Source organism: Myodes glareolus, chromosome 27 (genome assembly GCF_982192425.1).
Source record: "Myodes glareolus chromosome 27, mMyoGla1.1, whole genome shotgun sequence".
Classification (NCBI taxonomy): Eukaryota; Metazoa; Chordata; class Mammalia; order Rodentia; family Cricetidae; genus Myodes; species Myodes glareolus.
The window spans coordinates 43,255,516-43,278,707 of NC_142052.1; the positions used below are offsets into that span (position 1 = coordinate 43,255,516).

The following is a 23,192-nucleotide window of genomic DNA, read 5'->3' on the forward strand; positions in this document are numbered from 1 at the left end:
ACCCAAGAACCCCTCAGTCAGGCATGGGAGGTGTCATCCCAGGTCAGCTGGTGACTCACAGGACTGAAACACCCCCTCCCTAACCAGGCCGCAGGCCACAGCGAGTAAATACTATCATCAGCACCATGCATCTCCAAGCTCGCCCCCCACCCCTGCTGCCCAGCCATCCTGGAGTTTCCTGGCATCTCCAGACTGGGAGGGGAATCACCGCCTTTCCGTTCTATGTAGCGTCTCTGTGACCCCAACCTGAAGTTCTCTCTAGGACACAAACTCACATAAGGCCACCGGCCCTGCTTGGAGAGGCTCGGAACAGAGCTTGCCATGTCCCTGGGGTGTCCCGTGATAGCTATAGCAAAACTGCCACATGCTGGGCGGATCAAAAAAAAAAAAAACGCATTCCCTCACAGTTCTAGAGGTTAGAAGTTCAAACTCAAGGCATCAGGAGAGTCGCTGCCCCTCCAAAGCCTCCGGAGAGGAAGCCTTCCTCGGTTCTTCCGGCCTCTGCTGGCTCCTGGCCTTCTTGGCTGAGGCAGTATCCACTGGCTGCTTCTATCTTCACAGCCTGATGCTACCCCGGAGTCTTCTGATAAGGACAATAGTCATTGAATTTAGGGCCCCCTTCTACCAGTCTGGTCATCTCAAACAATCGCTTCTGCAAAAGCGATGTCCAACCAAGGGCACATTCTGGGGTTCTAGGAGGACACGAATTGGAGCGGCGTGAACCATGGTTCCACCTAGGCCTTGAAAAGAGGACATGTGGAGTAAGTGTCGGGTCTTGCCCAGATAGGGTTGGACGTGGCAGAGACTCTTGAATGAAGATGGGGGCGGGGAGGGTCCTAAATACTGGACAGGTAGAGACCAGGCTGAGCCAGTCAGGAAGTGAGGACAGCAAAGTCGGAGCCAGGGTCCAGGAGGAGTGGTGGTGACCCAGGGTCAAGGCAAGAAGAGACAGGACTGCCACGGGGGAGGAAGGATGGGAGACCAGACCCCAAAGGACCTCTGTGACAAGGAGCGGGGCTTTCAGTTGCAGACAAGAAGGAGACTCGCTCACCCCGTTCGCTTCTGCCTCTGGACTCCGTTGTCACTTCAAGGGACTCTGAGAAGCACCAGAGGAGTTGGGTCTGACAGGCAGCCCTGCTCTCACAGAACCCATATTCCACACCCTCACGCCCCTGAGCATTCCGCCCCCACAGTGACTGGTTCCCAGTCTGTGTCCCCACCATCTTGTGACTCGCTTAAAGGAGAACCTCCCCTTGTTCATGCTTATGTGTCTAAATGCAACTTAGGGAAGGAAAATAATTGATTCAGTAGCTTCGCAATCAGCCCTTAGTTTCAGGCAAGGGGATGACTTTCAGATAGTTGAGACTAGATGGGAGTGGTGGCTCATGGCTTTGATCCCAGCACTTGGAGTACTAAGAAGGTGGACCTCTGTCGGTTCAAGGCCAGCCTGGTCTATATAGCGAGTTCTAGACCAACAAAGCCTACTTAGTAAAAAGATTTTGAAGAAAAAAGAAAGAAAGAAAGAAAGAAAGAAAGAAAGAAAGAAAGAAAGGAAATAAAACAAAAAAAAACAAAAAAGAAAGAGAGAGAGAGGAAGGGAAGGAGGGAGGGAAAAAGAGAGAGAAGGAAGAAAGAAAGAAAGAAAGAAAGAAAGAAAGAAAGAAAGAAAGAAAGAAAGAGAGAGACAGCAGAAGAAGAAGGAAAGAAGGAAGGAAGGGAAAAAATCCAGGTTCCTAAGTAGGAAAAGTTCTTTGCAGTCAACTTTTGCATAGAGTAGAACTAAGTCCCAAGGTCCTACTGGGAAACATGGCGTCTCTCACCTCGCTGCTCCAGAAGTAGATTTAGAAATTTATTTTTCTAAATTTTTTTAAAAAAGCATCTTGAATGTTTTGCCTGCATGTATGTCTTCGCGCCGTGCACACGCACTGCGCATTAAAACCAAACGCAGAAGTCGTCTCACCCAAAACTGAAGTTATAGACAATTACAAACTTCCACGTGGATGCTGGGAATTGGACCTAGTCCTCTGGAAGAGCAGCCGATGCTCCTCACCGCTGAGCCATCTCTCCAGTCCCCGCCTCATCTCTGATACTGAACCTCCCTAATTGCCAGCCCGCACTGAGCTAGGCCTGCCCGTGTGTCTTACAGGCCGCCGCACTCGTCCATATCTACACGGACGGGTCTGTGTTGGTCGCACACGGAGGCAATGAACTGGGGCAAGGGATCCACACCAAAATGCTACAGGTAACGTCAATAAAACCCAGCCATCCATCTCTCCACACACTGTGTCCATGGCTAAGGCAGACGATGACGGTCCATTCAAATTAAAAGACCTGCACGAGTTGAGAAAGCTTCTTGCATATAAACTACGGTGGACAATGTGACAGAAATCCCATCCGTACACAAATGCTCCAGGAACTTGGCCAGGTCTGGGAGGTGGAAGGGGTTATTAGTAAACCCACCACTCATGATCCTGCAGAACGCCAGTATAGATCACACACACACACACACACACACACACGCGCGCACACACACGCACATATGTGCTAACAGAGAATTGGAGACGGCAAATGATTCAACTAGCAACATCCGGTAACTTCTCTTCCCCCCCCCCTCCTTCTTTCTTCCTCTTTTTCTTCTTCCTTCCTCTTCTTCTTCTTCTTCTTCTTCTTCTTCTTCTTCTTCTTCTTCTTCTTCTTCTTCTTCCTCTTCCTCTTCCTCTTCCTCTTCCTCTTCCTCTCCTTCTCCCTCTCCCTCTCCCTCTCCTCCTCCTCCTCCTCTTCCTTCTCTCTCTCTCTCTCTCTCTCTCTCTCTCTCTCTCTCTCTCTCTCTCTCTCCAGTAGTATTGGGGCTTGAGTCTAGGGTCATGTACAAACTGAGCAAGAGATTTAACACTAAGCTATAATCCCTGCTTCTTTTTCATTAAAAAAAAATGATCCATGTCCAGAGTACTTGCTTGCACACATCTTTAATCCCAGCACTCTGGACACAGAGGCAGGTGGATCACTGTGAGTTTGAGGCCAGCCTGGTCTACAGAGGGAATTCTGGGACAGCCAGAGCTACACAGAGAAACAAATAAAAAGATGTATGTGCTTGTGAGTCCTTCGGTATTCACACACACACTCAGACAGAACATGGCCTGTGTGGAGGGCAGACAATCTGGGGAAGTCAACTCTCTCCTTCCACCATGGGGGTGCTGGGTATCAAATTCAGGTTATCAGGCTGGGTGGCAAGTACGTGTATCCGCTGAGCCATCCAACCAGCACTGGCTTATGATTTTAAACAGCTGGGATCTCAGAAGAAAAACATAGTCCTTTGAATTGGATACATTGAACGTTAGTACGGACTCTTCAGATTGTTACAGTGCAAGGCTGTAGCTTTTCACCACCTGGCCCCTTAGGTCCTCTTTACAACAATCAGCCTGCTTAGCCCATGGCACAGAATTGCTGCTAGTGACCCCCCGACCTCCAACCCACTTCCTAAACAATCCCTGTGGAAAGGTTCCTTTCTCAGAGCAGCTGCCTGTCTGCTTTAGAAGCGACTGGCCTTGCAAGAATCTTAGACTTTCTTTCGTGCAGCAGATGGGGCCCAGAATTCATTGGGCCCGGATCTTGCACATCGCCCTGTGTGAGCAAGGAGCGGGATAGGGCTGGGCTTGCCTGAATTGAGTAGGTCCTTTTGGAGCATGTGCAGCGTGGGGGGTGGAGTGACAACATAGCCATGGGTAATGACACAGGCACTTGGGAGGGAGAAGTGAATAAATGTTTGTGAGTTCAAGGCCAGCCTAGTACAAAATGAGTTCTGGGACAGCCAGGGCTACCTGCTTCAAAGAAGAGGAAGGAGGAAGAAAGGAAGAAGGGAAGAAAAAAGGAAGGAAAGAAGAAAGGAAAAAAGGAAGGAAGGAAGGAAGGAAGGAAGGAAGGAAGGAAGGAAGGAAGAAGGAAAGGATCCCAAAAGCTCAACAGGTCAAGGTGCTTGTCACCAAGTCTAACTCTAACCCAGGCCCCATGTGTTGGGAGGAGAGAACTGAGCCCTGAGCTCTGTCCTCCGATGTCCACAAGGATGTCACAGCGCACTCGTCCACTCATACACACAGTCATACAAGCAAACTGAAAATATCACAAAAATTGTCTTTAGTAGAGATGTTTTCAATGTGACCAAGATGGCTTAAGTCTTCCTAGGAATGACTGGATTTGAAACGTGTCCCTTCTCCCAGGTGGCCAGCCATGAACTAAAAGTCCCCATGTCTTACATGCACATCTGTGAGACCAGTACCGCCACCGTGCCCAACACAATCGCTACGGCGGCGTCGGTCGGCGCGGACGTCAACGGCAGAGCTGTGCAGGTGACTGTGGCCGGCTCCTTCCCTGGTGAACTTTACCACATCTCCGGTTTGCTTATCTGCATACAGACACAGTGTTTCTTTGTTTTGGGGGGGTTAGGGTTTTTGTTTGTTTGCTTGTTGTTTTGGTTTTTGGTTTTACGAGACAGGGTTTCTCTGTAGCTTTGGAGCCTGTCCTGGAACTTGTTCTGTAGACCAGGCTGGCCTCGAACTCACAGAGATCTGCCTTCCTCTGCCTCCCGAGTGCTGGGATTAAAGGCGTGCGCCACCACCACCCAGCTTTTTAGTTCTGCATTTTTAAGATTTACGTTTTATTTTGCGAATATGGGTGTTTTGCCTGCGTGTGTGTCTTAAAATCAGTTTTCTGAATGTTTTCACTTCAAACCCAAAGCCAGGGCCTTTAAATAGCGATTTCATAACAGACAGGGGAATAGTTAGAAGGATGGGTGGAGAGTTGGATGTTTCAGACCCAGAGGGACAAGGACCTGTCACTGTAACAAGCACAAATTTGAATGAAAATATGATGTTTATTCCATTTATTTTAATAACCAAGAAATACAAAATAAAGATCAAAGATGTAATAAAACAAAGAAGAAAAGGGAAGTTAACCCTGGCTATTTATGGAAGAGGATCTGAGAGTAGAAATTTGGGGTATTTTCATAGGAAGTGAAGCAAGATGGGAGAGTAGGTCCTGTAGCTGATGCTAACCTCAGGGGCTGGGCTGTGCATCTTCTGTGCACAGAAGGACAAGGAGCAGGTGCCCTGTGCAGTGCACGCTCGCCGACCTGTGGTCGCTGAAGAGCCTTCACCACAAGTCCTAACCACAGGGCTCTCTTCTTCATTCCTTCAAGAATGCCTGCCAGATCCTTCTGAAGCGCCTGGAGCCCATCGTGAAGAAAAATCCAGACGGTACATGGAGGGACTGGGTAAGCGTTCCTCTTTGTCTGTTACCGTATCGGAGATAGCGATCCAAAGCAGTACTGAGTGCCACAGAAGGGGGCAGACACCTCATACATCTGTAGCATAGAGGCTCTCAACCTTCCCTACACTGCGACTCTCTAATATAGTTATAGTTCCTCCTGTTGTGGCGACCCCAAACATAAAACGGATTCATTGCTACTTCATGACTGTGATTTTGTTACTGTTTGAGTCATGTTTGTAAACATCTGTGTTTTCTGATGGTGTTAGGTGACCCCTGTGAAAGGGCCATGGGGTCGTGACCCACATGTTAAGAACTGCTGCTTTGCCGGGTAGTGGTGGCACTCGGGGTACAGAGAGAGGCAGATCTCTGAGTTCAAGACCAGTCTGGTCTACAAAGACAGCCAAGGCTACATAGAGGAAACCCTGTCAAGAGAGAGAGAACAATACAGATTTATTTATTTTTTTATTTTGCTCGTGTGGTTTTGCCTGCACGTTTATTATTTGTGTGCAGTACATGTGGTGGCCAGAAGAGGGCATCAGATCCCTGGAACTTGAGTTACAGACAGTTGTGAGCTGCCATGGGGGCTGCTGGAAACTGAAGCAGGGCCCTCTCTGCAAGCTCAGTGAATGCTGTTAACTCTAAGACGTCTGTTGTGGGAGTAACTTCCGCTGCCTCAACCAATAATCACTGAAGCAGGAGCCCACAGTGCAGCGGGGAGCGACTTCCGCTCCGTCAGCCAATAGCTGCTGAAATACCAGCCCACTGGGGCGTGGTATATTTCTCTCTTAAAAAGAGAAGCAGTTCCGGATAAGGCCCTCTTGGTTCCGGTGCTCGGTTTCAGCTGCTGCTCCCGGCTCCTGCTCCAGCGACTAGGCTCCCTTCCTGACGGTTTATGGTGTATGTAAGTTTTACCCCCCGCCAAATAAATAACCCCTTAAAACATAACTGGTGTGGGATTGATTCGTTAATAATTGGCGCCCAGCGTTTGGTTTAAGAACCGCCCCACCCCCCCACCCCCAGCTCGGCCTCCCAGGATACACAGGTCCGGACAGTCTCTGCCGGCTTACTTTGCCCTGTTCGGCACGGATTTTTAAATTTCTCCTTGCAACGTGAGTCAAAGAGCTCACAGCGCAAGCTCCCTTTGAAGTTCCAGCAAGCTGTTTGAAACCCATAACTGATTAGGAGTGCTGAAAGCAGCTTGACCCTTAATCCCAGCACAGGGACACGGGGCCCAAAGCACTAGGCCTCTTTAGCAACAGCGCAGTGGCTGTGTCACGACCCTCTGCATCCGGTTGAACAGAGCAGCAGGGCCTTGTTTATTGCCTTGTTTTTTGGCCACTAGAAGCTCTCTGACCTTTTGTGATCTGTGGATTTAACCTCTGGATTTGAGTGTATATATTCTAGAGTTTACTTTCTCAATCAACACCACTGCCACGTGGATTCAGGTGCGCCCCACCTCCTACTGGCAGGCAACGGTCATTACAGGTAAGATTTTTCTTTTCGGTTGAAAATAAATACATACATACATACATACAAGTACAATTTCCTTTGATTGAAAATGTCGGAAAATATTACTATCCAAAAGTTCAATGGTTTTTTCAGTTGCGCTATGGAGGATATTCTGAAGGATGTCTCAGATATTCCTCTTACTTTGTTATTCCTGGGATCTGTTGCTTTTCTGGTGTTTGGCTATTTTATAAGAAAGATACAGTCCTTACAGACTGAATCTACAATGCTGAGGGCAGAGATTAAAACCTTAAGAACAATTCAGACTGATACCAACCTCCTCAAAAAAGAGTTTGGAGATTTCAAGGAGGAAACTAGATCAGAGTTTGGAGTTTTCAAGCAGGAGACTAGATCAGAGTTTGGAGTTCTCAAGGAGGAGAATAGATCTTTGTTTGATATGACTCGGTCAACTGGCCAAAATATCAAGAAGGTACAGTCTGATATTGCTTCTTTAGAAGGGAGCGTCACTGCCCTGGAGGAGGGGACAACCAAAATGACGCATAACCTCCAGTCCATGACTGTAAGTGCTGAAACATTAGCTGAGAGGATTATAACCATTGAATGTGAAAATCGGACTTTATCAAAAGGGTATGATAGATTAATTGACAGGATTTCCATACAAGAAGGCACAGTACATGCCATGAGGATTATGTCCAAGGAGGATATCGTGTCTCTGACGGATAAGCTCCATGCCTTAGAATCGTTAATGAAGGCTTTGGAGCATAATACTGGACAGGAGATTCAGGACTTACAGAAGGCAATGGTGAGCAGATTTAATAAGATTGAGGAAATCATAGACTCTGATGAACAGGAGCAAAAGGTAGAAAGGCAACCTTCACCTCAAAAAACTCTCAGTCTACATAGAGTTATACCTGCCTTTCCAGTAATAACATCAGAAAAGATAACTGGCTCCAAAAACCCTAAGGTCGTTAAAGAACATACATGGGAGCCTATACGTATGAATGATCTGAAAGAATTTAAACAAGCAATTGTGAATTATGGACTACATTCATCCTTTGTTAGGGAGATGTTAAAATCCTGGGCTCTGAGCAACAGGGCCACCCCTAAAGATTGGAACCAGCTCACATCAGCTGTCCTTGAGAACGGACCTTTATGGCATTTCAAATGCCTGTTCAAACAAGAGGCCAGACTTTTACAACAACAAGAATCAGCGAAAGGAATTGAGGTTTCTCTAGATCAAATTCTAGGGGAAGGACCTTACTCTGATCCTCAGGAACAAGCTCTTTATGATGAAAACATTTTATCCATATGTGCTACAGCAGCTCTAAGGGCCTGGGACAGGGTTCAAGACTCAGGTCAGAGAGTAGAATCATATGTCAGGGTCAAACAGGGTCAGAGAGAACCCTTTAGTGACTTTTTGCAACGACTAACTAAGGCTGTACAAATAGGGATACCTGATCCAGAAGCAAGAAATATAGTAATTGAGTCTTTGGCTTATGAGAATGCCAATGTAGAATGCAAAAGGATCCTGGGGCCTTTAAAGCTCAGATCAGCGCCTTTGGACGAATGGGTTTTACATACAATGAATGTTGATACATTTGATTATGGCAATGAAACATGGGTACAAGAAGCAATTTCCAAAGGTAAAAGGAGACATCAGATTACAAAATGCTTTCATTGTGGCAAAATGGGACACATGAAAAGGGACTGCAGACAATGGAAGTCCAGGAATAATGCCTCTTCTAGGAATAACAGGAATAGGAGGACTCAGCCTTCAGGTTTATGTAGGAGATGTGGAAAGGGCAGGCATTGGACGAATGAGTGTAGGTCAACAAGAGATAAACAGGGCAACCCGTTGCCATCGGGAAACTCAATAGGGGGCCTCTCGAAGGCCCCCATGGCAAATGTGGTCCAGTCATTTCCGATCACTGCAGAGAACATGCCTCTTCAGGGAAATTAGAATGCCCCATGCCTGCTGTTAAAAGCAATAACGGCCTGAAGGATGAGTTAAATGTGGTGAATGAATCAAGAAATCTAAGAGGACAAAGTAAACGAATATTCTGGCAGACTTCTATAAATGAACAAAGGCCACAGCTAAGAGTGTGTGTAAATGGCAAACTTATTACTGGCTTACTGGACACAGGTGCGGATGTAAGTATCATTACACCAGAGTCTTGGCATCCGCATTGGCCTCTTCAGGAGGTAGATATTCAGTTCTTAGGAATTGGAACCCTATCTCGAGTAAGACAAAGCACGAGATGGGTCAATTGTATAGGTCCAGACGGACAAATAGGAAAACTAAGGCCATATGTAGCAAATATTGCAGTGAATTTATGGGGCCGTGACCTATTGCAGCAATGGAATACTCAAATTAACATTCCTGCTGCTTCCAGAGCTCATATTTCTGAGGACAATATTACAAGATATTACAGATGGCGGAAACCAGCCATTAGAGCTATACAAGAACACAACACAATTGATGGCCCTTCAGAGGTACCAACAGCCATGCCTCTACAATGGTTGACTGAGAAACCAATATGGACTAAACAGTGGCCTTTAGTTGAGGAAAAGTTACAGGCTTTAGAACAGCTGGTACAAGAGCAATTAGATGCTGGACATATAGAAGAATCTACCAGCCCTTGGAACTCTCCTGTGTTTGTTGTTAAGAAAAAATCTGGTAAATGGAGAATGGTGACAGATCTTAGAGCTATCAACAAGGTTATTCAACCTATGGGCCCTCTGCAATCTGGAATTCCTCTGCCCTCCCTGTTACCAAAGGGATGGCCTCTTATAGTTATTGATCTGAAAGATTGTTTCTTCACTATACCATTACAAGAAAAAGATAGAGAAAAGTTTGCCTTCACAGTGCCTACCTATAATAACTCTCAGCCTGCAAGGAGGTACCAGTGGACCGTCCTCCCACAGGGAATGTTGAACTCTCCCACCCTGTGCCAATATTTTGTAAGCCAACCATTGAAAATTATACGCAAACAATTTCCTAAGTCCATAATATACCACTATATGGATGATATCCTGATATCTGATCAAAACAAAGATACCTTAGAAAGGCTGTTTGAAGAAGTAAAACTAGTATTACCTAAATGGGGATTGCAAATTGCTCCTGAAAAAATTCAGAGAGGAGATTCTGTTAATTATTTAGGTTATAAAATAGGCTTACAAAGAATTAAGACTCAAAAGGCACAAATCAGGAGAGACCGGTTACGAACGCTTAACGACTTTCAAAGATTATTAGGAGACATTTCCAGTCTACGACCAGCTGTTGGGATAACACCTGATCTAATAATTCATTTAAACAAAACCTTAGATGGTGACAAAGATTTGAATAGTCCCAGAGAGTTAACAGCTGAAGCAGAAAAGGAACTGATGATGGTTGAGGAAAAATTACAGGAGGCACATGTAGATAGGGTGGATCCAAATTTTAGTTGCGTTCTAGTTATATTGCCTTCCAGAATTTCTCCTACAGGAATTTTAATGCAGAGGGAAGATACTATTTTAGAATGGATTTTTTTTACCACACAAACCAAGTAAAAAATTAAAAACTTATGTGGAAAAAGTCTCTGAATTGATTATAAAAGGAAAATTGAGACTTCGTCAATTAGCAGGTATAGACCCATCAGAAATTATAGTGCCTTTCACTGCTGATGAGATAAAAAAGTTGTGGGAAGACAATGAACCATGGCAAAGAGCTTGTGCTAATTTTTTGGGAGAAATCAATAACAATTACCCAAAAAGCAAGAGACTTAACTTTATAAAGAGAACTTCTTGGATCCTCCCTCGAATTGTCCGTGATGCTCCAATAACCGGAGCCCATACATTTTATACCGATGCTAATAAATCAGGGAAAGCAGGTTACAAATCAGAAGAATTGAGTAAAGTGGAACAAAGTCCTTATGATTCTGTCCAGAAAGCAGAATTATATGCCATCCTTATGGTGCTTAGGGATTTTAAAGAACCTCTTAATATAATTACTGACTCACAATATGCAGAAAGAGTTATTTTGCATATTGAAACTGCTGAATTTATACCTGATGATACAGAACTGACCTCATTGTTTATCCAGGTACAAGACATGATCAGAAACAGGCTCTGCCCTATGTATATAACGCATATCCGATCCCATACAGGTCTGCCAGGTCCTCTAGCACAAGGTAATGCAGATATTGATCAATTATTGATTGGTAGTGTGCTGGAGGCATCTGAATTTCATAAAAAACATCATGTCAATAGCAAAGGCTTGAAAAAAGAGTTTTCTATTACATGGCAACAAGCTAAGGAGATTGTAAAGAAATGCCCTACTTGCTCTTTTTATAACCAAACACCATTGCCTGCAGGGACTAATCCAAAGGGTATTAAAAGGAATGAAATTTGGCAGATGGATGTGTTTCACTTTCCAGAATTTGGCAAGTTAAAATATGTACATCACACCATTGACACTTATTCAGGCTTTCAGTGGGCAACCGCTTTAAGCTCAGAAAAAGCTGACTCAGTAATCACACATTTATTAGAAGTTATGGCCATTATGGGTATACCTGCACAAATAAAAACAGATAATGGTCCAGCTTATGTATCTAGGAAAATGAAACGATTTTTTGCTTATTATAATATTAAGCATGTTACAGGTATACCATACAATCCTACAGGTCAAGCAGTTATAGAAAGATCAAATCGTACTATAAAGGATATGCTAAACAAACAGAAAGGGACGAAAGATACCCCCAGAAATAGATTGCATAATGCTTTATTAACCTTGAATTTTCTTAATGCTAATGAGAAAGGAACAACAGCAGCAGAGAGGCATTGGATAATGGAAAAAACTTCTGAACTAAACCAACCTGTTTATTTCAAAGACGTGCTGACCTCTCAATGGAGGCCAGGAGATGTGCTGCGTTGGGGAAGGGGTTTTGCTCTTGTTTCCACAGGAGAAGAAAAATTGTGGATACCATCAAAATTAATAAAGGTTCGATTTGAAGAGGAGAAACCTCTTGGAAAGGAGAAATGACAGCTCATCCACAATGATGATATTCATAGTTGGTAAGAAAAACATATAGAATGGGGGCAGGGTTCTGTTCTTATCTCCACAGGAAAACACTGATTTTTGAAAAGTTCAAGGGACCCTGGATATCTGAATACTGACAGATGGAAAATAATGGCACAATAAGGACTATCAAGAAAACTGAATAGGTTCTGTAAGTAAAATATACTAAATCATATTTCTAAATTTATAGAGCTGGTTTTAGAGTTGGACTCTGGCTCAGTCCCTCTCTAATTCCAAGCCTGTTGTTAAAAGAAAAACCCAGAATTTCTGGAGTTTCTGTCTCATGTCAAGAGCCATGATATGGGACAGAAAGAAATATGAGTTTAGAAAACATTTTTACTTTTCTTCATATCTATCATACCTTTCAGTGAATATATCTATCATGTCTTTCATTGAATATATGTATGTCTGTATATGTCTATACGATTAATATACGATTATATATTATTATAATCATATAATATATGATATTAATATATGATTAATATATATGATTAATGTTTAATTTTTCCACAATGAACAATAAGTTTTTCCTGCAGTGACATTTGAAGTTTCCAGGAAGAAGATGGGGCCCCATAACAACAACTCCACCTGGTTGATATGACATCATGATACTGATAGCGCTACTACAAGACCTGTTTTGAGTACCAGCTGCACAAGACGATTCCAACGTGGTTAGCTGAAATGGTGCACATCTTGTACAACATTCTGGCCAGACCTCCACAAAATACTCAGACTATTTGCAATTTTAAAAGACATTGATCTTGAAATTTAACCATCATTTTACTTTCACAGGATCCCCCAGAAAGAACGTCGCCCCCATGACAGCTGGAAGTAATTCTAGAGAACGACGTCCCCTCTCCCAGTAAAGTTTGTCCTTGGGTTTAGGGACATCATTTAGGGGTTGGTTATAATTAGTATAGGGTTGAGGGTTGGGGGAGGAATTTTATAAGTGCAGGAATCCAAAAAAAAAAAAAAAAAAAAAGAGGGATAATTGGATTATGGGATAATAGCTTTGTACTTGTGAGTTATTGTTTTTAGACAAATATATTGGTATTGATTCTTATATATTGATACAAACTTAAATTATGTTGACTATTTTAGGCATGCATGCTTCTACCTCTGTTTAAAATATTTTTATGTATTGACATATATATATTGTATTGATATATGTATATTTTACCATATTGCATTGTACACTTCTACCTCTGATTAAGATACTTATATATTGTTTATGTATTGATATATATATTTACCATATTGCAATGTATACTTGCACATTGTTTATATTTGGAGGTCATATTGTCCCCATTTATTGCACAGTTGTTTACTATTTCAGTCTTTAAGTTAGATAGATATTGAGAATAATATAGATCAATAGTCATCTAAGTTTGTCATTTATAATTAGACTAATCAGGTTCTTTAGATACATAAAGATTATATTCAGTATAGATAGATAATCTTCAACCTCTTCAAAGAGCTGTAGAAAATGGCCTTTAATCTAACTCAGAGTTCTGTGGTAGGGAGACACAATCCTTCCTGGCAACACTGATCTATTCCCGAGAGAATGTTGAGCACCAAAGACACTCCACCTGGAGCCTTTCTTCTTGGTAGAACTGGCCTTTGGGTAAAGAAATGCCCATACCTCAACTACTGACAGAGTTGCAGAGTATCCGTAAATGGATAAAACAGGACTGTCATATCCTGCCAAGACAGGATAAGATAGTTTTGAAAAGTTCCTTGCCTTTGAAAATGGTATGTCAGTTACGTTAGGCCTTAGCCAAAGTTGGTTGCTTCAACGCTGCAAACGTGATTTTGGGTGATTGCCCAGGTAGCCAGTTGTCTCTGTGATTTGTTACATGTTCTGGAAGTTTGATTGCACTTCCTAATTACTTAGGTAACATTATTTCCCTTCTCAGATCTTTGATGGGATTGAAGATTATATAAACGTAGTTACTTTCCTTTTATGACGTGGCCAAGTTATTTCTTATACAAGACTTAAGCTAGTTAGAATAGGATATTTGTATTTATTGTATATAATTGTGTAGGTTTGTACTTACTGTATATAATTTCGTAGTAGGCTTAGAACTCTCTTACTTAAACAAAAGGGGGAGGTGTTGTGGGAGTAACTTCCGCTGCCTCAACCAATAATCACTGAAGCAGGAGCCCACAGTGCAGCGGGGAGCGACTTCCGCTCCGTCAGCCAATAGCTGCTGAAATACCAGCCCACTGGGGCGTGGTATATTTCTCTCTTAAAAAGAGAAGCAGTTCCGGATAAGGCCCTCTTGGTTCCGGTGCTCGGTTTCAGCTGCTGCTCCCGGCTCCTGCTCCAGCGACTAGGCTCCCTTCCTGACGGTTTATGGTGTATGTAAGTTTTACCCCCCGCCAAATAAATAACCCCTTAAAACATAACTGGTGTGGGATTGATTCGTTAATAGACGTCTCTCCAGCCACTCTTCCAAGTAACTTTTGGATTTATTCGCTCTACCATGGATAAATCACAGGATTTTAATTTCTAGTGTTCATGCCAGGCTTTCGGACTCAACCAGGGGAAGTTGTCAGTATTCTAGCTGAGAATAAAGAACTCTGAGGGTTGCTATCGGAGCAGGGCAACCGCATCAGGGAGCACGCGTCAAGCTTTACACATGAAACATGCTCGTTTTCCCCTAACAAATAGTGAATCTACTCAATCTCTCTTAAATATGCCCGTTCCACAGATAGAAGCAGCCTTTGAACAGAGAATCAGTCTTTCGGCCACTGGATACTTCAGGTAAAACTCAAACAACATCTTGGCTTAGCTACAAGACTCTAAGGTAATCGGATTACTTTGGGCCTCAGTCCTTATTCATAAGAAAGAGTGTATTATATAATTATAGGAATTTATTTCTGGTCCCAAAATTCTGTGAATTCACATAGGCCTCTGTGTGGTGTCATTAAAGAGATATTGGATAATTAATAACCCACATAGGATTGAAAACACTCTGATTCATCTAAGATTATTTACAATTATTTACTATTTGTTCTGGTGCTGGGGATTGAACCTAGGACCTTGTACATGCAAGGCAAGCGTTCTAGCGCTGACCTACACCCTCAGTCCTTACTGTTCTTTGTTGTGAATAGTGACATCATCCCCAGAACTAACTTCTCACTCAGCCTTACCAGTCTCCCTCCTTAGTCATAAAACCTTCCTCCCTGGGGGCAGGCTTTGGAGGTGGGGTGAGAAATCTTTTGTCCTCAAATAGGCACTGTTGATCATTGGGGAGTCTCAATAAACCCATGTTAATTTAATACATGAAGCAAAGAGAAGAGCTGACTATCAAATTCAAGACGGATACACGGCACAATGGTTCCAATTTAGTCTACACACGCCTGCACAAAAAGGAAACGCTTGTGGGGAAAGGGAGAGGAGATGCCATGACCAGTCCAGTGTAGCCCCAGAAAAGCCCGTTCAGTCCTCCATGTGAGCACATCGTCAGGGTGGGAGCATGGCCCAGTGAGAGAGGCTCTGGGTTCAAACTGAAGCTCTGCAAAAATTGATACGAGGATAAAAACAAGACCTGAAGCCGTCGGCTGCATCTTCGTGTGTAAATGAATGAATAGGATCACCGGGTCTTCTTTATCTGCCTTGCTATCTTGTCACCAAGTCCCCTGTGGCTTGGGTTAGCACATTCGATGGGCACTTTCTGGGGACACAGCCCCAAATTAATGGGGTTTCCCAGTGTCAAATAACTGTCAACGTGGGAGCAAACATCACTGTCGTCTTCGTCTTTGACATCCTTCCCACAGCTCAGGGCACATCCTCTTTAAGACAGAGGAAGGTAGCAACCATGGTGAATACAAGACAGCAGCTTGAATGATCTAAAACAAAACAAAGACTAGTTGAGGGAGCTGGAGAGATGGCTCAGAGGTTAAGGACACCAGCTACTCTTCCTGTGGTCCTGAGTTTAATTCCTAGCAACCACAGGGTGACTCACAACCATCTATAATGAGATCTGGTGCCCTCTTCTGGCACTGTATACATTTTAAAAAGTAAATAAATAAAAATCTTTTTTAAAAAAAAAAAAAAAAAGCTAGCTGAAATGAGTATCAGCCAGCTCAAATGTTATTGTAAACTATGGGTTTTTGGTGTTTTTTTTTTTAAGCTATGGCTATTGTTTGTGGTTTCTGCCCTCCCCCATTCTAAAAGACTTTATTCTCTCAGGGGCTACAAGGCCTTCATGGACTGGGAGAAGCAGGAGGGGGACCCGTTTCCGTACTACGTCTACGGAGCTGCCTGTTCCGAGGTTGAGATCGACTGCCTGACAGGAGCTCACAAGGTCAGTCGGGCTAACCCTGCCCCGGCAAGTGAGCGAGCGAGCGGGAGCAACCGCAGAATTGCCCGGCGCAGAAAGTGGCCGGCCCAGGGTCCTTGCCTAATCGACAGGGGGGGTCAGGGAATTCTTTCAACGCCATGGAGATTGCAAGAGGTCCAGTCGCCTCTGGGAACTGTCGCGGAAGCTAACAGCATGGCGGTCAGAAAGGAGTGTCTACGACTGGCTGGATGTGATTAGAGCGTTAGGTATCATTTCATTCCAGACGGCAGAGCTGTTTCCCAAAGTCTTCCTCCAAAGCGGGTTTGACTCCTCAAGGAAGGACAAGCCTTGACGTAGCCATCAATCCCACCCCCCTCCAGGGCAGTGCAACGTCCCAAGGAACATACGGGCGGGCGGGCGGGCGGGCGTGTGAAAAGGAGATTGGGCCGGTTGTTGATCATCAAGAAGAGCCACCTCCTGAAGGCAGAAAGCATGTCTAAACAAATTCATTCTACCACAAATGACAAACCCTGTGACTTATACTTCAGATACCACTCTGGAAATAAAGACGGCAGTAGTATCGAATAGAATAAAATAGAACCCAAGTATAGGAAGTTGTTGCGTTAGGAAAATTATAATGGCCATACCATATCAAAATACTTCTATGTATTTAGTGTTAGTTAACTTCTCTTCCACGTTACTAAGGGGAAAAAATGGTTTTGGAGACAGGGTCTCAGGTAGCCCAGGCTGGCCTTGAACTCGAATTTCCGATCTTACTTCTCCCATCTCTGAAATGCTGGGCTACTAAGCATGTGTAGGCATGTCCAGCTTATGCAGGGCTAGAGACCACACTCAGAACCATGACCCCCGGCCCATGAATAAGACTGTTTGAAAGAGGCGGGGAATGAAGGCCGTCTGGAAAGAAGTGCCCTCCTAAGTTTCTCTTTCTGGTACATTACATTACATCAACCTGTGTTTGCCTCTATTATTTCTTTTCCTGAGGAGGGCGCTGGCACTTGCGGAAGTCAGAAGACAGTTCGTGGGAATCAGCACAGTCTTCCATAAAGGTCCTAGGGATCAAACTCCCATTGCCAGCAATGGCAGCAAGCACCTTCAACTGCTGAGCCAGTTTGCTGGTCTCTGTGGTTCCATTGGTTTTTTTTTTGTTTGTTTGTTTGTCTGTTTGATTTTTGTTTTGTTTTTTTCCGAGACAGGGTCCAGATTTAGCTGTCCTGGAACTAGATTTGTATACCAGGCTGACCTCTAACGCATAGAGATCCATCTACCTCTGCTTCCAGAGTGCTGGGATTCAGGGTGTGTGCCACCTCTGCCCATTTTTATTTGAGATCATTTTAAAGAGAAACACTCATGTGGTCACAGACAGTCTGCAATTAGTTTAGGTTGTTTCCCGGTGGTTTTCGCACAAAGGCACACACAGATAATGGTATTTGTGCTTCAGTACTAGAGGTGAACCTGGGACCTGCCTCAGGCTCCCCTCAAATACTCAGATGCCAGTGTCCCTGCCTTCCTGAGACTCTGCCTAAGTAGAAAGTTGGTTCGGGTGACAAGACCTTCCACACCAGCAGGTGTGTTGCCAGATTTAGCAAATAAAAAATACACGTTAGCTAATTAAACTTGAATTTTAAGGAAACACCAAATACACTTCCAGCAGAAATATGTCCCATGCAGCCCTTGGGACATCTTAAATGTGTCAGCTCGACCTAAAGAATCCCTAAAGAAAGGAACACAGGACTCTTCTAGAATTTATGGAGTCAGAAAGTTAAAATTTGGCCTTTTCTGTGCCTTCCAGTTTGTATGTATAACTAAAGGTCCAGAAATTTCAGTGTGATGTTAAACTCTTAAGAACAGTCTGTTCTTTGATGAGACAAAACTTCTTCCATTAACCAACAAGAAACCCAGAGACACTAAATCGCCGGCCCACTGTGGCCAGTTCTGTGAGGTACTGTCCTCTGGGGATGTACGTTGCTGGTAAACAAAGGTTTCCAAATGCTGAGTGGCCGTCTCCTTCCCTTGTCCCGTACCCACAGCAGAAACTACTGCAAGTGTCAGGGTAAATGCACCGTGGGGAGGACTGAGGCGTCTCCAACCTCCTTTCCTGCCCGGGCTGAGAAAGAAGGCTGGGCCTGAGAGACCAGGGTTCGAGCCCGGAGACAATTGCCAACTAGGAGATGGTGGGAGACACCTGTGATCCCAGCATTGCACAACTGAGGCCAGAAGAACACAAGTTCAAGACCAGCCTGGGCTACACAGCAAGACTCGGTTTCAAAAACAACCAAGAGAAGTCCGGTTGAGAGGACAGTCAGCTAGCATGAGTGAAGCCCTGGACTGCGTGCTAATCCCTTTACCGCATAAAACTAGGTGTGTCGGCCTGTGACTGTAATCGTGGCCCTGGAAAGGGACCAGGCAGAAGGATCGGAAAAGGCCATTTGCAGCTAGGCTCCGGGCCAGCCTGCATTACATGAGACCCTGTTCAAAGGAAGTGAGAAAGAATGGGAAGACTGGAAGGAGAGAGAGAAAAAAGGAGGGAGGGACTTCCAATCCAGAGACTAGAAAGGAGAAGCCAGATATTAAACCTAAACACAGAACAATGTTATCAGAATAAATACTTTTGAATGATAAGCAAAGGAAAGCCCAGCAGTATTCCTGAGATAGCCCAAAGACACTTAGGAGCTTTCTGAGGCCCCCAACAATTGTTTGTGTGCATGCACGCGCACACAAACACACACACACACACACACACACACAGTGACGAAACAGTCAGGTCAGGTAGCTTCACTGTCTCTCAGAGAAGGAAGCAGACCCACAAAGACTGAGAGTCAGAACTGACCTCAGTCAGTACCTTGGCCCCTTTTAAAATCTTGCCCCTAAACTTAGACACACCATGTACTAGATGATTTTCTCAGTAAAATGGCCACAATGCTGCCCACATCTGATTTTTTCAAGGACTAGATATGCTCACAAATCCCACTAGAGCAATGAAGCCAGGTAGAGCAAGGTGGCCAAGCAGACTCAATGATTTACCGAGTGATTCACTCGCACACACCAACATGCCCTGGACTTTGGAGTCGCTTAGCAGGAGCCAAAACAATACATGCAGACCTTCCAGGCCATTGCCAGGCCTGGCAACCACATGTGAAGTTTGTCAGCCGTCTTCCTACTTCTAACGCCAGTAAGGCTCAGAGTAGCAGTTCTGGACTAGCAAGAAGCTCATTGAAATTTCCTTTTTTTCTTTTTAATTTATTGAAAGGGAGGTCACATGTTTGCCATAATACACACGTGGAGGTTAGAGGATAACTTTCAGAATTCAGGTCTCTCGAGGCTGGAGAGATGGCTCAGAGGTTAAGAGCACTGACTTCTCTTCCAGAGGTCCTGAGTTCAATTCCCAGCACCCGCATGGTGGCTCACAACCATCTGTAATGAGATCTGATGCCCTCTTCTGGAATGCAGGTATACATGCAGGCAGAACACTGCACACATAATAAATTATAAAGAAAACAAACAAAATATATTCAGGTCCCTCCTTCCACCATATGGGTCCAGGGTTTGAACTCAAGGTCACCAACTGGAGCAGCAATTGCCTTTATGTTCTGAGCTAACCTAAAGACAGTATTTGTGTGTGTGTGTGTGTGTGTGTGCACATGTGTGATACTAGGGACCAAGCCTCAGGCCTTGTGTGTACTAAACAAACACACCAGTACTGAACTATATCCTTCACCCCTTAAAATAGTTTAATTTTAATTCGAGTTTTTATAAAGAGGTAATTTCTGTTTGGCACAGAAAATCAGAACAGACATTGTCATGGACGCCTGTTGCAGCCTGAATCCAGCCATTGATGTCGGGCAGGTAGGTGCTGGCCTGTAACATGAGGGCCAGCTTGTTGGGATTTCCGTCCCGCCCGGTACCCCAACAGCCGGCAAGCAACAAAGGAAATCACACACAAGACTCCATAAGGTTATAAACTGATTGGCCCATTAGGTCAGGCTACTTATTAATTCTTATGACTTATCTTAACCCATTATTCTTATCTATGTTAGCCACACGGGCTCAGTACCTTTCTCAATGTGACAGCTTACATGTTGCCTCTTCGGTGGTCTGCCCAGGAGTGCCGGAGGGACCTTCCTCCTCCATAACCTTATTCTATTCTCTTTGCCCCGCCTCTACTTCCTGTCTGGTTGACCTGCCTAAACTGCCTGCCTGGCCAATCAGCGTTTTATTAAAATATGATTGACAGAATACAGATAATTCTCCCGTACCACTGGCCCACCTGGGAGGAAGCCCCTTCCTGAGAGTGATTAAAGGGGAAATAAGGTGCTTTTCACAAGGATACATTGCCAGAAGACTTAAATTCGCCATTCTCCCCTTTAGATAGAAGGTGCATTTATTCAGGGAATGGGCCTTTACACCACGGAGGAGCTGCACTATTCCCCAGAAGGGGTCTTGTACTCTCGGAGCCCGGAGGAGTACAAAATTCCTAGCGTCACTGATGTCCCTCAGCAGTTCAACGTGTCCTTGTTGCCAAACTCTGAGACCCCGCTAACCATCTACTCCTCTAAGGTAAGCGTATACACTTAACCCTCCGTGCCGCAGCAGCCCAGGGAGCGTGGCCAGCAGAGGCCGCCAGACAAAACAAAAACTGGAGGCATGTGGTTATCTGGACTGGAACCCTTGGAGACCAGTCACCTAGGAAAAACTGAGATCTAAGAAAGAGAAATGAGCGTCCTGGAGCAATCATGGGCCCAGGTTTCATTAATACCATCTCTCCTTAAAATATAAATTGCATACACACATATATAAATATACATATTTACATATATAAATATACATATATATGTGTGTGTGTATATATATATATATATATATATGAGCTTGTACTTTTTGGGAGAATAACATTTTTTATTTAAAAACTTTGTCTAGTTATTTTCTTTTCTTCCTTCCTTTCTTTTCTTTCTTTTTTTTTGTTGTTGTTTTGGGTTTTTTGGATCTTTTTGGTTTTATGAGACAAGGTTTCTCTGTGTAGTCCTGGTTGTCTTGGAGCTCACACCTTAGACCAGGCTGGCCTCGAACTCACAGAGATCCGCCTGCCTCTGCCTCCCAAGTGCTGGGATTAAAGGCGTGCGCTACTACTACCCAGATGTCTATTTCTTTCTTGGTTTTTTGAGATGCATCTTAGGAGACCAGAATGACCTCAAACTCACTGCCTAGGCAAGGATAACCATGAACTCTTGTTCCTCCAAACTCCGCCTCCCAAGAGATGACCAGTGTGGGCCACCATACCCAACTCTCATCTCAGAATGAGAATATAATATTGTGATCTGGAGGAAGGGTTCCAGCTCCATCAGTAAAACCCTTGCCTTGATAACACAAGAACATGGATTCTATCCCCAGAACTCACCTAAAAATTACGAGTGTGGTGGTACACTCTTATAACCCCAGCGTTAGGAAGACAGAGACCAGACAACTTCTGGGCTCTCTGGTCAGTTGGTCCAGCCTAATTGGTGAGTTCCAGACCAGTGAGAGGTTCAACCTCAAAGGAGGTTGAGAGCATCGCCAAGAATGGTAACTGAGAATATTCTCTGTGAAAGGACAGGAGTTGGCACAGGACACACAGAGACCAAGTTCTCAACACAGAGGGGATTGATTCATTTGCCCCAGAGGGACAGAGGGCAGGGAATAAGAGACAGGAGACAGAGGATGAGGGAGAAAGGGAAGAAGCAAGTGTTGTGGGATATTTGTTCCCGGTGTTGCTCGATTTAATTTTAAAAAAAAAAAAAGCTATGAGCCCGGCGGTGGTGGCGCATGCCTTTAATCCCCGCACTCAGGAGGCAGAGGCAGGCGGATCTCTGTGAGTTCGAGACCAGCCTGGTCTACAAGAGGTAGTTCCAGGACAGGCTCCAAAGCCACAGAGAAACCCTGTCTCGAAAGGAAAAAAAAAGCTATGTTGATTGGTAGAATACAAAGGTAGAATAGCCAATAACTAGGCAGGAGGTATAGATGGGACTTGCGGGAAGAGAGAGGAAGTAGGAGGAGAAGCTCAAGGTTTGCAAGAAGACACAGGGGACATGGAGGAAACGGGATTGGTGGCACACGGCAGAACATAGAGAAAAAAATAATTGTGTTCATTTAAGTTATAAGAGCTGGTTGAGGACATGCCTAAGCTAAGATCAAGCTTCCATAATTAATGATAACAAGTCTCCGTTTCATTACTTGTGAGCTGGAGGCCCAAAGAAAAAAATCTGACCACAAACAAGAGGGTAGGATATTTGCCCAGAGGATGAAGGAAGGACTGTCTCTAGATAGAAAGGAGACAGATGTGGCTCATAGGCAAATGGCAGTTTATAAAGGGAAAATGGGAAACCCACGTTAGCCACGTTAATTAGGGCAGACAAAGGGGGATTTTTGATGGCTGTACTCTGACTTTTGATGGCTAGCAGGGGTTCAGTCATACATCCTACTCTCCTGAACGCAGACAAATGTGTTTCCGTGCAGGGCCTGGGGGAGTCTGGGATGTTCCTGGGGTCATCTGTGTTCTTCGCCATTGCCGATGCGGTGGCTGCAGCGCGAAGAGAACGAGACCTCGCCGAGGACTTCACAGCGCAGAGCCCAGCAACGCCAGAGCGGGTGCGCATGGCCTGTGCGGATCGGTTCACAGACATGGTAGGCTGGCGTTCTGTCCCCACAAGCTCAGCTCTGCTTCCTGAGCGTTTGTCTTCTTGCGACAATCGTGACCTCGCCTGTGTCTAGTTGATCGAGCTATAAAATGTTCAGTAAGTAAGTCACGCAATCGAACGTGGGGGCGCGTTTTTCTTCTCAGCAGCTGAGGCAGGAGAGTCACCAGCAGGGGTTCAGTCATTCATCCCACTATCCTGAACGCAGCGACGAGGCTTGTCGTCTGCCTCCGATCCCCAGTGTCTCCTCTGTGGGCAGAGGCAGGGATCTGACCCTGGGGTCTCAGGGCGCCGCCCGTGTAGTACAGTTCTGATCTTGCTCCTCACGTGGCCACTGCAAGCTCGCCTTGTCTCTTACCCCAAGCTTGGGCACATGCGACCTTCAAAACAGTATTCTCGGTCCCATTTTACAAGAATCAGGCTCCTTTT

The 23,192-nt window shown here is 44.7% G+C and overlaps 1 protein-coding gene across 1 annotated transcript in view; it reads left to right on the forward strand.

Moving 5' to 3' along the window:
- The window catches only part of LOC125396733 (aldehyde oxidase 2), a 97,285-nt gene that overhangs the window by 64,937 nt on the left and 9,156 nt on the right, over positions 1-23,192 (forward strand). The window contains exons 27-34 of the mRNA XM_087902250.1: positions 2,147-2,242; positions 4,215-4,343; positions 5,192-5,266; positions 14,503-14,555; positions 15,987-16,101; positions 19,876-19,941; positions 20,464-20,652; positions 22,585-22,752. Coding sequence (XP_087758376.1) covers positions 2,147-2,242; positions 4,215-4,343; positions 5,192-5,266; positions 14,503-14,555; positions 15,987-16,101; positions 19,876-19,941; positions 20,464-20,652; positions 22,585-22,752 — 891 coding nt within the window. The remainder of the gene's footprint in view (positions 1-2,146; positions 2,243-4,214; positions 4,344-5,191; positions 5,267-14,502; positions 14,556-15,986; positions 16,102-19,875; positions 19,942-20,463; positions 20,653-22,584; positions 22,753-23,192) is intronic.